Below are 12,779 nucleotides of genomic sequence, written 5' to 3'. Positions count from 1 at the left end.
CTTATTTGCTTAGAAATGGGTGTTTTGAAAAGCAGAGCTTGGGTTTTCTTCACAAAAAGTGGGTTATTTTTCTGACATAAAGGCAAACAGTGGCTCATCACTGGGGGGTTATATAAAAAGAAAGTCCTCATTTGTCAGCATTTAACGAACAGTTTACCATAAAGAAGATCTTGACTGAAAAAGAGGTTAGGTATTTATTTGGAGGACTTGGATTCAGAAAATTATAATGAATCATGGTATTTTGCACATAATGAATATGTTTAATGTGTTTGTGTGCATGCACTTGTATGACGATGCGTGCCCATGAAATTCCTGTTGCAGAGATGAACCGCCACCACTACTCTCTGTATGTACACAACTGTCGCTTGGTGTTCCTGCTCAGAAGAGATTTCACGCAGATCGACACTTTCCGACCCGCTGAGTTCCACTGGAAACTGGAGCAGGTGAGGAGGGTGTACAAGATGTGTCTGAGAGTGCATGTTTGCAAGTGTGTAGGCTTGCCTTTGCCCCATCTTGTGAAGGGCTATCGCTATTTGTGTAGTGAAGGGAAACACTTTCCCCTATAATTAGCAGAGGCCTTCCATCACTTTCTTCTGCTCGAGGCAGGAGAGTAGCTGACACCGTTATGCTACAAGTTAAAACAGAGTGGGAGGGTAGAGTGGGAGAGTAGAGTGGAAAGTCTATTTAGCTCTGGTTAATAGCTCTCCCAGCAGCAGATCCCTGCTATCTGTCATTTACCTGGAAAGTTTTTTGTTTAATTCAATTCAGTCAGTCATTTTCTACCGCTTATTCTATAGTGGGTCACGGGGGAGCTGGTGCCTACCTCCAGCAGTCTATGGGCAAGAGGCGGGGCACACCCTGGACAGGTCACCAGTCCATCGCAGGGCAACACACAAACAACCACGCACACACTCATTCATACACCTAAGGGCAATTTAGATTTACCAATTAACCTAACAGGCATGTCTTCAGACTGTGGGAGAACCCACACATGCACGGGGAGAACAGGCAAACTCCATGCAGAAAGACCCCAGGCCGGGAATCAAACCCAGGACCTTCTTGCTGCAAAGCAACAGTGCTACCAACTGCGCCACCGTAATTCAATTCAATTCAGTTTTATTTATATAGCGCCAATCCACAACACATGTTGTCTCAAGGCACTTCACAACAGTCAGGTACATCCTAACCATTGAACAGTGCAGTCAAAGTTAGTTATTTATTCAAATTGGATAAAAAGGTTTTCTGTCAAAGGAAACCCAGCAGATTGCATCCAGTCAGTGACTTGCAGCATTCACTCCTCCCGGATGAGCATGTAGAGACAGTGGACAGTCACTGGCGTTGACTTTTCAGCAATCCCTCATACTGAGCATGCATGTAGCGACAGTGGAGAAGAAAAACTCCCTTTTAGCAGAAAGAAACCTTGAGCAGAACCAGGCTCAGTGTGAACGGCCATCTGCCACGACCGACTGGGGGTTTGAGAGAACAGAGCAGAGACACAAAGAGAACAAAGAAGCACTGATCCAGAAGTACTTTCTATAGCTCCTTTAGTCGTTTCACCTGGAAAGAAAGAACAGATAAACTCTGAGCCAGTTTTCAAGGTTAGAGTCTGAAAGAGAGCACATAGAGTTAGTCACAGTAAAAGCTCAGTCAATTGCTATGTCTAGGAGAGAGAAAGAGTTAAACACTAAAAGACAGGGCTATGTGGATCATCGGTAGAGGGTGAGCATTAAGTGTTTGCCAGCAGAAGCTCAGGCAATTCCCCTCTCCAGAAAGCTGTCACAGGTAGACACAGAGCCAGGCCAGGTGTAGCTTCTAGGAAGAGAAAAGAGAGAGAACAAAGTTAAAACCTGAAATAACAGCAAATAATGCAAAATTGGAGAGTAGTGTGAGAATGTAGCGAAGAGGGTGAAAGTGGTCATTATGTCCTCCAGCAGCCTAAGCCTATAGCAGCATAACTACACAAATAGTTTCAGTTCAGATTATTTAGTTAAACGGCGCTTATTTACAACAATGTCATCTCAAGGCACCTCACAAAGGGTCCCACTGATGGTCATTGTTATACTAAAAACCACAAGGATTGGGATACCTCTCTCTGTCAGACTGATTATAACCATTGGAAAAGAGAAGGGGTCATACAGGTAGCAGAAATGGAGGGTGTGTTTGCACCTCAACCATAACTGAGCCAGTTTAGGCTAAACCTGACTCCCCCTTACTCCATCCAACAGGGAGGGAGGAAGGCTCCCTCCCTGTTGGATTATTATGGTTATTATGGTTATTATGTCCTCCAGCAGCCTAAGCCTATAGCAGCATAATTACAGCGATAGCTCAGGATAACCTAAGCCACTCTAACTATAAGCTTTATCAAAAAGGAAAGTTTTAAGCCTAGCCTTAAAAGTAGACAGGGTGTCTGCCTCACGGACCAAAACCGGGAGATGGTTCCACAGGAGAGGAGCCTGATAACTAAAGGATCTGCCTCCCATTCTACTTCTAAAGACTATAGGAACTACCAGTAAACCTGCAGTCTGAGAACGAAGTGCTCTGTTAGGAACGTATGAAAAAATCAGATCTCTGATGTATGATGGAGCTAGATCATTAAGGGCTTTATATGTGCGGAGGAGAATTTTAAATTATATTCTGGATTTAACAGGGAGCCAATGAAGGGAAGCTAAAATAGGAGAAATATGATCTCTCTTTTTAATTTTCATCAGAACTCTTGCTGCAGCATTTTGAATCAGCTGAAGGCTTTTAACTGCATTTTGTGGACATCCTGATAGTAACGAATTACAATAGTCCAGCCTTGAAGTAACAAATGCATGGACTAGTTTTTCAGCGTCACTCCTGGACAGGATATTTCTAATTTTGCCAATGTTCCAGAGATGAAAGAAGGAAATCCTAGAAACCTGTTTAATATGGGATTTAAATGACATGTCCTGGTCAAAAATAACACCAAGGTTTTTTACTTTATTATCAGACGTCAATTTAATGCCATCCAGGTTAAGTGATTGACTAAGCAGTTTCTTTTTTAAAACTCCGGTCCAAAGACGACAACCTCTGTCTTGTCTGAATTTAGAAGCAAAAAATTTTAAGTCCTCCAAGTTTTTATGTCTTCAAGACATGCTTGTAGTCTATCTAACTGGTTGGGCTCATCAGGATTTATGGATAAGTAAAGCTGAGTGTCATCAGCGTAACAGTGAAAATGTATCTTATGCTGCCTGATAATTTGACCTATTGGAAGCATATATATAGTAAAGAAAATTGGCCCAAGTACTGAACCCTGTGGTACTCCCCAATTAACCCTGGAGTTCAAAGATGATTGATCATTTACATAAACAAACTGGAATCTGTCAGACAGATAAGATTTAAACCAGCCAAGCGCTGTTCCCCTGATCCCTACAGCATATTCCAGCCTTTTTAAGAGAATATTGTGATCGACTGTATCAAATGCAGCACTGAGATCTAACAGAACCAGAACAGACACAAGTCCATTATCTGAGACCATAAGAATATCATTAGTGACTTTCAGCAGAGCTGTTTCAGTGCTATGATGGGCTCTGAAACCTGACTGAAACTCTTCAAACAGGTCATTGCTGTGTAAATGCTCACACATTTGATTAGCAACTATTTTCTCAAGAATTTAAGATAAGAATGGAAGATTGGATATAGGTCTGTAATTTATTAAGTCATCTCGATCAAGCGAAGGTTTCTTAAGTAAAGGTTTAATTACAGCTAACTTAAAAGCCTGTGGTACATATCCATTTACTAAAGATAGATTAATCATATCTAAAATGGGGCTGGTAATCAGAGGGAACACTTCCTTAAATAATTTGGTTGGGATTGGGTCTAACATACAAGTTGAAGGTTTAGATGAAGCTAATATTTCTGATAACTCTGGAAGCTTCACAGGATCAAAACAGTCCAAACACAAATCAGGTTCTGCAGTTATTTCCAATGTTGTCTCACTTGCTGAGGATGAAGTAATCATCTTCGGGAGTATGTCAAAGATTTTATTTTTAATAGAATCAATTTTATTTAAGAAGAATCCCATAAAGTCATGACTGCTGAGAGCTAAGGGAATGGATGGCTCAACAGAGCTATGACTGTGTAAATTTAGCAACTGTACTAAAGAGAAACCTAGGATTATTCTTGTTCTCTTCTATTAATGATGAGAAATAAGCTGTTCTGGCCTGGCAAAGTGTCTTTTTATACAGCAGTAGACTATTTTTCCGGATTAAGTAGGAATCCTCTAGGTGTGTAGAGCGCCATTTTCTCTCCAATTTTCTAACATTGTGCTTTAAAGTTCGCAGCTCTGAATTAAACCAGGGAGCTAGCCTCCTATGAATGATTACCTTCTTTTTCAAGGGGGCTGCATTGTCTAATGCATCATGCAATGATGAAGAAACACTATGAAAAAAAAAAGAATCAATTTGTGAAGGGGCAGAAACAAAATTATTGCCCTATGTGCAGTGAAGCTTTCTGTTTCAGTTTTCTTAAGCTGTTCTGATGGAAAATAATTTGCATCACGTCATGTTGTCTCAACTGCTGTGGAAGGTCACAAAGAAACCAACAAATGTTGCTTGGTGTTTCTTTTGTGTTGCGTTATTTAATGTGTTTGCTCGCATTTGTCATCTACATTAAGGTTTTATTTTGTAAAGACACGTGTGTGATGGTAAATGGTATGACCTCCAGTTGTGGTTCAGAGATCACGCAAGAAAAATAATGTATTCTTTTGTGAATCTTCCAGAAAGCTGATGCACCATGTCCGGTCATTCTCCCATCAATGTATAAAGTATTTTCAGTATCCATGGAGATTTCATTGACAAACAAAGCGCTGCTTACATCTTCCATAAGAAAGGTGTGCACACTGACAATTTTGCAAGCTATTGCATGAGTTGCAATGCAGGCAGTTTTCCTGAAGTTTTAGTCTCTGACTTGGCATCAGTTTTGGCCTCCTTTCTTCAAATCTTTGCATTGCTGAGTATAACATGGTAGAGCTTCCAACTTTAAATATTTGTTGAGTCACATTGAAACTCTCCATGCAATTACTGAGCAAATAAATTCTGTACAATAGAATAAAATATACAGTACAGGATTTTCATACGCTTCCTATTTAGTTTTACTATGATTATTTGAATACTGTTAAGAAACTAATCTACTTGGTTGCTCTTAGAATACTTAATAAGCAGGTGTAGAAAATCAAATTTTGGTCTTTTTCTTTGTGATACCAGGTTTTGTAGTCCAAAGTTTTGCCTTGTATTATTGACTAAAAGCTTGCATACAGTCCATTGCACAAGTACTTGTGCCCTTTGCACTCAGTCACATTTTGTCATGTTACAACAGCAAACTTATGCATATTTTCTTGGGAATTGTTTTATGATAGACCTAAACAATGTGTGTCATGCAGAGTGGAAGCAAAATTATGCATTACATTTATAGTTTGTATACACATAAAAATTTGAACAGTGTTGCATGAATTTGTCGCTACAAGTCATTTAGGGCATGTTACATTGTACATCTATAGACTTTATTTTTTTAACTATTTCTTGATGCACAATACCTCAAGCTCAGTCAGGTCAGATGGAGATTGCCTGTTTACAGTGATTCCTGCCACGGAAACTCAGTTGGATTGAGGTTTAGACTCTGACATTTTAAAGACATTTAGTTTGATCCAAACCATTACAATGTAGTTGTGGCAGTATGGTTAGGATTGTTGTCCTGCAGGAAGGTCAACATCCACCCCAGTCTCAATTCTTTTGCAGCCTCTAACAGTTTTTTCCCTGTATTGCCCTTTATTTAGCTCCATCCATCTTGCCATAAACTCTGATCAGCCTTCTTGCTGAAGAATAGCATTCCCACAGCATGAGTATATCATGATGTTGAACAGTGTTGGTGTTCCAGGACATGTAATTAGTGTATGTGTCCGAAAACGTTCCATGTTGGTCTCATCTGAGCAAAATACTTTGTTTAACATTTTGCTGTGTAGCTAATGGCAAAGTTTAAATCAGACTTCTGGTAGCTTTCTGTCATGAATGGCCTTTTCTTTGCCACTCTTCCATAAAGGTCAGATTTGTGGAGTGAATGACTAATAGTTGTCCTGATGTCAGATTCTTCCACCTGGACTGTGGATATCTGCAGCTCCTTTAGAGGTACCATGATTAATGCTCGCCTGTCTTGTCAGTTTAGGTTGATGCCATGTCTTGGTAGGTTTACAATTGCGGCATACTCTTTCGAATTATGAGTTGACTGATTGAAAATTGCTCTGTTTTCAATTTTTAAAGCTTGGAACATTTGCTTTAAATTTCTCCACAACTTTACCTCTGATCTGTCTACTTGGTCCCTTGGTCCTTATGATGCTCTTTGTTTAATGTTGTCCAACAAACCTTTGAGGCCTTCACAGAACAGCTGTATTGCTAAATTTACAAAGGTCAACTCCCTTTATGGTTGGATTTTGTTCAGAGATATCAGGCTTAAAGGGAGCTGAATACCAATCCTGCCATATTTTATATTTTTATTTAAAAAATGTAAAACCACACATGAAATCTCATAGTTGCAATATCACAAAATGAAAAATGAGTATCAATATTTTTTTAAGTCAGTAAATATATTTTTTTGTTTCAAACTGAAAGTCATGCTCTCATGTGAAGTTAAACAGCATAGTGTTAATTCTCTGGACTGTCCGCCGTAGTGTTTGTTTGCTCTCGCCAAGAAGGTTTATTGCGGGCCACTGGTTCAACAACGCCTTTTCCTCCTGTGCACCATTCAAACAGGCATTTGTTTGATCTAGGTCAAAGGTAGATTAAAAAGGGTTTTTCTCATTCTGCTGTTGTTTTCCCTGGAGCCTCTGGAGGTGAACGTGACAAAGAAATGCCGTCCAAGCAGCAGAATGCTGAGTCTTCTAAGCAAAGCAGATTATTATACTCTTGTCAGGCGTTCTGTGAATGTTTTTTGTTCTTTCGCTTATTTTACTTGTATTTTATACATCAGATACCAAGCAGTGAGCAAAGTATAGTATATAGACAGAGTCTTCATTTGCTCATGCTCTAAATTTAGGGATAATACACAAATGATTGTATTTACTAGTGCTTATGTTAATTAAAATGGCATGCATGTTAAAGGAAAATTAAATAAAACAAACAACCTTGTTCTTTTATGCTCTTAGTACTTAACTAAAGACATTCAGCATTAAAGTTAAGGAATTTTAAACAACCACTTTTTTGTTTACATTATAATTTACACTATACCTTATAATTTAAAGTGCATGTAAAGTATGGTAGCTGATGTGATGGTTTTAAATAATGTATGGTATATGAGTAATTGCTTTATTCTGTTTGGAACAATATAATTAACATTTTGATGACAGAAAGTTTCCTCTCTGTATTGTAACTTAAAGAACCACCAGGGAGACAAGTTACCACAAACAAGAGTCCTGGTTGGCGAGTAGAATATTGCCTCCCAAACAAGTTTGATTAGGAAAGTCTTTAATAAATTGAGTTATTTCTGTTTGTAGTTTAGTTTTTTCTGTTTGTAGTTTAGTTTTAGTTTTCCTTTTTCTAAGGAGCTAGATTTTCTTGTAATTTGTTTCTGATCAATACTTCTAATGGCTGTGTCAAAGTCTTTAACAAGTTTTTGTTTTGACTTTGGACATGTTTTCAATAATTTTTAGTCTAGAACCTGACATTTTCAAAGAAAGATTTTTCTTTCGGAAAGTCTGCCTCTCTATGACCTATGGCCAATCAGACAGTCATAAAAAGGCTCAAACTTGAGGGATTAACCTGTATTGGTTCTACAAATAGAAAATAATCGACTTCATCCTGCCACAAAGACAGTTCTTTTGCATTTCTTTCGTTTAATCTATGATCAGTACTAGAGTTAACACAGTTTGACAGACATAACATATTTTAACACCAAGAAGGTGATTCCTTGGAGTTATTATCTGAAAACCTGGCATTTAGAGGATGATCAACTAAACAATGATGCATCTATTAGGTCCTGTTTCTTAAAAGATTAATTTTAAACATTCTTCTTCTCCTGTAGAGAGGCTTTTATTAGACCTGACATTTGTTCCTTTGTCTTCCAGCTATTTACCTTCAGTGTTGCCAAGTTCGCTTATTATCAGCAACTTTGGGCTTGTATTGTCTAAAGTCGCTTGCAAATCTCATGGATCGCAGGTTGCGTTTTTTGGGCTTGTTTTTAAAAGTGAATTTGCTTTTTTGGGCTTGCATTGGCTTTCTTTCCAAGTGAAACACCTCGATTATCTCCCCACTTGCCAGAATAAAGCAAAACACGAGTGGTAGGTAGTCCAGAGTGACAGTGTGAGACTAAGTTGCAGTAAGTTGGGAAAATAGCAATGGTGTATTGTAGTCCAGGTAAATGCTCTTTTTATAATTTTTTCATCTGTGCCAGGCTTTAAGCTAATTTTTACATATGTGATTTCTGACAATGAAAGAAGATGATTTGGGTGCAGCTCTGGTGGTTTAGGGGGTTAAGCGCAGGACCCATATGTGGAGGCTTTAGTCCTTGACGTGGCCGTTATGGGTTTGTGTCCTGGTCCCAGCGACATTTGCCGCATGTCTTCCCCTCTCTCTCCGCCCCCATGTGGATTGCAGCTTCAATCAGAGTTTGAGGAACAACCACACACAGATACTGTATATGCTGGGTATGTGCTACAGATGTCACATTCTGTGTGTTAATACAGTCCTGAACCAGAAAGACTTTAAAAAGCATCTTACCTAAGGTAAGGAGAATAGCATTGGACTGTTGCTCAGTGGTCAACTTTTCAAATAAAAGCAGATTTTGAATTTAATTTGGACACACTGAGGTCCAGTGAAGTCCAGAGTGAAGGATTTGAGGAACCATGTAATCTGCTGTTGTCGGCCCACTGTATTTTATTAAGTCCAAAGTCGGCGCACCCGTATACCAGAAGGTTTTAGAGCATGCCTCCTTCTGCTGACAAGCTTTATTAAGATGCTGATTTATTTTCCAGCAGGACTCATTACCAGCTTACACTGCCAAAGTACTAGGACCTTGTTCAATGACTATGGTATAACGGTGCTTCATTGGCCTCTGAGCTCACCTGACCCAAACCCCACAGCTGTTACAATGCAGGCAAGCTGAAGGTTGCTATCAAAGCAACCTGGGCTTCCTTAACACCTCAATATTTTTAGATGCACCAATATCGGTTCTCTTCCTGATGTTTTACTGTGATCCACAAGTGTACAAAAATTATTTCTTATTCCACATGTTCTTGACTCGATTCCATTCATTTTATTTTTCATAGTGCCAATTCACAACAAATGTCATCTCAAGGCACTTTACAAAAAGATCCAATTTATATACACGAATAAATTGTCTATTTAATCCCCTCATACGGACAGATTCGAGGTCAGGTAAATAAATTGCGATTTGATGCTAGTTATAAAACAATGCTTTCAATATTGTTTATTGTTCCAATTGGTAAAAGGTTTTCTTTCCAAGGAAACCCAGCCGATCGCATTGAATCCCTGACTTTGCAGCAATCACTCCCCCTCACTGACCTTTTATCTTCGGTACAAACTGATATTCATAATTAAAGTAAAGTTTCCTAAAGTTCCTCTAAATAGTTGTTAATACATTTAAACACAATAAAGTAAGTGTTAAACCCAGATTTGTACTGTTTGATTTGCTCTAAAGATTGAGTAGAAATCTAGTGTATCAATCCTTCTTATCAACTCCCCACAGAGACATTATATCCATTCAGTACTATTTACCTATTTGCAGTGCCATGTACATATAGTTGTAGACTGAATCATACTGTATAAAAGAATAATGAAGGCAAGCATTATATGTTGTCACTTATACTGAGCTCTAACTTTCTCAGATTTCCTTTATTTTATTACATAATTATGTATCTGACTCATTAGTGATTTACTGCATCGTTATCCTTGCGTTTCTGAAAACTAAGGGGTGACCTATGAATTAGGGCTGCTGTATTTCTTTGTGTGGAATAATGAGGATGGGAACCGGGGCAGATTGTTGAATGAAGAGAGTGGTAAACGGGGAGAGTAGAGTGAGGGGTTTTATAGCTGCTGCACTTAGTAAGGACACTCAATGGCTTCCGTGGCAGCTCCATTTAGCTCTATTGATTTTCCAATTCTCATCCCGAGAGAGGTGGGGTAGAGTGGGTTGAAAGAAAGCTGGCGAAGAGAGAGGAAGAGAGAAAGAGGCTTCCATTTACCACATCGACCGGCAGTCCGTAGGAATGTCACATCTGACAGAAACCTTTACACACACACCTACATGCTCTGACTTATTTGAATTTCACGAGGATGCGCACACACAAATGATGCTTATCTATCTTCTTCTTTTTTCACTCTCCATAATAAACTAGAGGATGAATCCCAACTGTTTGTACACATAACTCACTTTGCTAAAGTCAAGAGTGTCTATCAGCACAGTCCAGTTGCTCTGAGGATCAGAAAATCCTTTTCATTTCATGTTGGCAGGAATATATCAAAGAGAGAATCAAAGTCACACAGAGGATGGTTGGAGAAACAGGGTAGATACAAACAGAGCTGAACTAGCATTTTCCATCTGAAAACAGAAGTGTTGAATGATGTTGATTTAGATCTGAGACGACACTTACACACAGTCCACTATATAAATACAGTAAATACAGTGCCAGTCACATTTGTTGGCACCCTGTCAAAGATGTGTGAAAAGCCTTAAAAAAATCTGTTTTGTTTTTGCAGTAGCATAATCTCACAAGTCGTTTGGCTGGATGAGCACCGATGTTTAGTTTGAGCAGTGAGCAGGATGGTAAGGGAGAATAAATAATTTCCAGATTGGCATCCTTGTGTTAGCAATTCTCTACAAGTACCATTAATCACTACCCTGATGCCAGTCTGTTTTTAGGATGAGTGATGCCAGGAAGAAGCATTTTCTGTGTGTTGGGACCTACAGCCATGGTTTACAACATGTACGGACTGTTCTGGAACTTTCAAAATAAATTGCATTAACCGACTTAGGAAGGGGGGGGGGGGGGGGGGGGGGTAACAGCGGACTTCCCATGATGCCACTGCCCGTATAAAACCCCAATCTTCCCAAGGAACCGATCTCTTCCACGCCGGTGATGACCGGGACAGGAGGGACACAGCGTGCTAATGTCTCTTTGATGGCAAACAGGCATAAGATCATTGATCATATGCACTAAGTTAAGTACGAATGAATTGCTGTTTGAAGAATCCGGTATTCATTCATAAAAGGGGATAATTAAGGTAAAAGCGTGGCTTGACTTTTCTCTCTGAGGCCTACAGATCAAACTTTGTTTCCAGAGATTTCCCAGCAGAGATGCTGTCTCTACGACACCGAGTGAAGCAGTTTCCTGGTCTGAAAGGAGGACAACAGGGACCGCATCACCGTGGTAACAGTAACTGTGCAGCTGGTCAGCGGACAGAGCGAGCCGTCCTACCCAACAGCTAGGAGGTTAGCTGGAAGCTAACCCTTTTGTTCACAGAGCTTTCTTCAAACTTCGCCGTCGCCCGGACACTTCTCCTCAGCACGGTTCACATATGAGGTCAGGGTTTGAGGTTTGTTGATTGAAGTTTGACTTTGAGTTGACTTATTTTTGTTAATAAATTTGTGTATTTTAAGAAATTGTGTGAATTCATTCCATGTGTGAGCAGAGTTTTGCTGTTCAATAATGTCAGAGATTGGCTCATCCTTTTCGATTTTGTCCTAATACCACCGCCTTACTGGGCTGGTATTCACAGGACAAACCTTAACAGACCGAAATATTATTTGATAAAAATATTAAAGTATTAATATTAAATATTAAATAATATATTCAGATTCATGGTCACAACATGTCCTACCAACACAAATTTAAATATATGGAGTTTGATCAACTTTACTGAGACTTTAAACTGGAATCTTATGCTTTGGTCAAATGAAACTGAGTTTGAGTTTTTTGCTACATTGCATGTCGGTTTGAAAGAAACAAAGGATGCATGAGGATAAACACTTCCTGTCCACTGTTAAGTATGGTGGAGGATCTGTGATGCTGTGGTACTGTTTTTCCTGGTCTTTAAACAGGATAAGAATCCAAAACATATGGCCAAATCAGCACAACAATATTTCACCAGACACAAAATCACAACAAATTCTTTCATGTAAACTTTATTATTTTATGCTTTATACCTTCGATCATGTGGTTTACTTGAGATCACTTAAATCTACATGTAAATTTAAACTTTCTGAGGTTTGTTACTGCTTTGAATGATAGCCCATGTTAGCAATGATGCTCCTAACATAACTTTCCACTCATAAACTGGACCCATTTTGTCCTCCACTGCCTCTGCAGACCCGGTTTCAGCAATCGCTGAGTCAGCATCTTGAGCCATCAGCTCGGATTGATAAAGTTCAGGCCCGCTTGGCTCCACAAAGCCTCCCTCAACCTCCGGTGACGAGGGGTGTGAAAACTCCTCCACCTCAAAAGATCTATCTGTAGCGAAACTACCAACGTTGCTCTGCTCACTCTCCATGTTTCAATATGTCAAATTAAGCTAGCTGCCACTTTCCCTCGTCCTCCTGACCACACCTCCGCTTAAACCCCGCTGCTCATCACCACACTTGGTCGTACCCCTCAGTGTCTCTTGGCACCACCCACTGGTATTTTTCAAAATTTGTCTGGGTGCGGAGTTATGCTTTTACATCGGGTTTAGTTCCACCTTAAAGAAACTAGTAACATGCAAGTTTTTGGACTGCGAGAGGAAGCCAGAGTATCCACGCAAGCTCAGGGACAACAT

General features: G+C 39.5%; 1 protein-coding gene across 1 annotated transcript in view; it reads left to right on the top strand.

Moving 5' to 3' along the window:
• Positions 1–12,779, top strand: part of clstn2a (calsyntenin 2a) — a 259,786-nt gene that overhangs the window by 202,746 nt on the left and 44,261 nt on the right. The window contains exon 9 of the mRNA XM_047368733.1: positions 322–443. Coding sequence (XP_047224689.1) covers positions 322–443 — 122 coding nt within the window. The remainder of the gene's footprint in view (positions 1–321; positions 444–12,779) is intronic.

The sequence above is a fragment of the Girardinichthys multiradiatus genome, chromosome 6 (assembly GCF_021462225.1).
Source record: "Girardinichthys multiradiatus isolate DD_20200921_A chromosome 6, DD_fGirMul_XY1, whole genome shotgun sequence".
NCBI classification, from domain to species: domain Eukaryota; kingdom Metazoa; phylum Chordata; class Actinopteri; order Cyprinodontiformes; family Goodeidae; genus Girardinichthys; species Girardinichthys multiradiatus.
The sequence above is the reverse complement of the archived record's forward strand: the minus strand, read 5'-3'. Positions and strand labels throughout refer to the sequence as shown.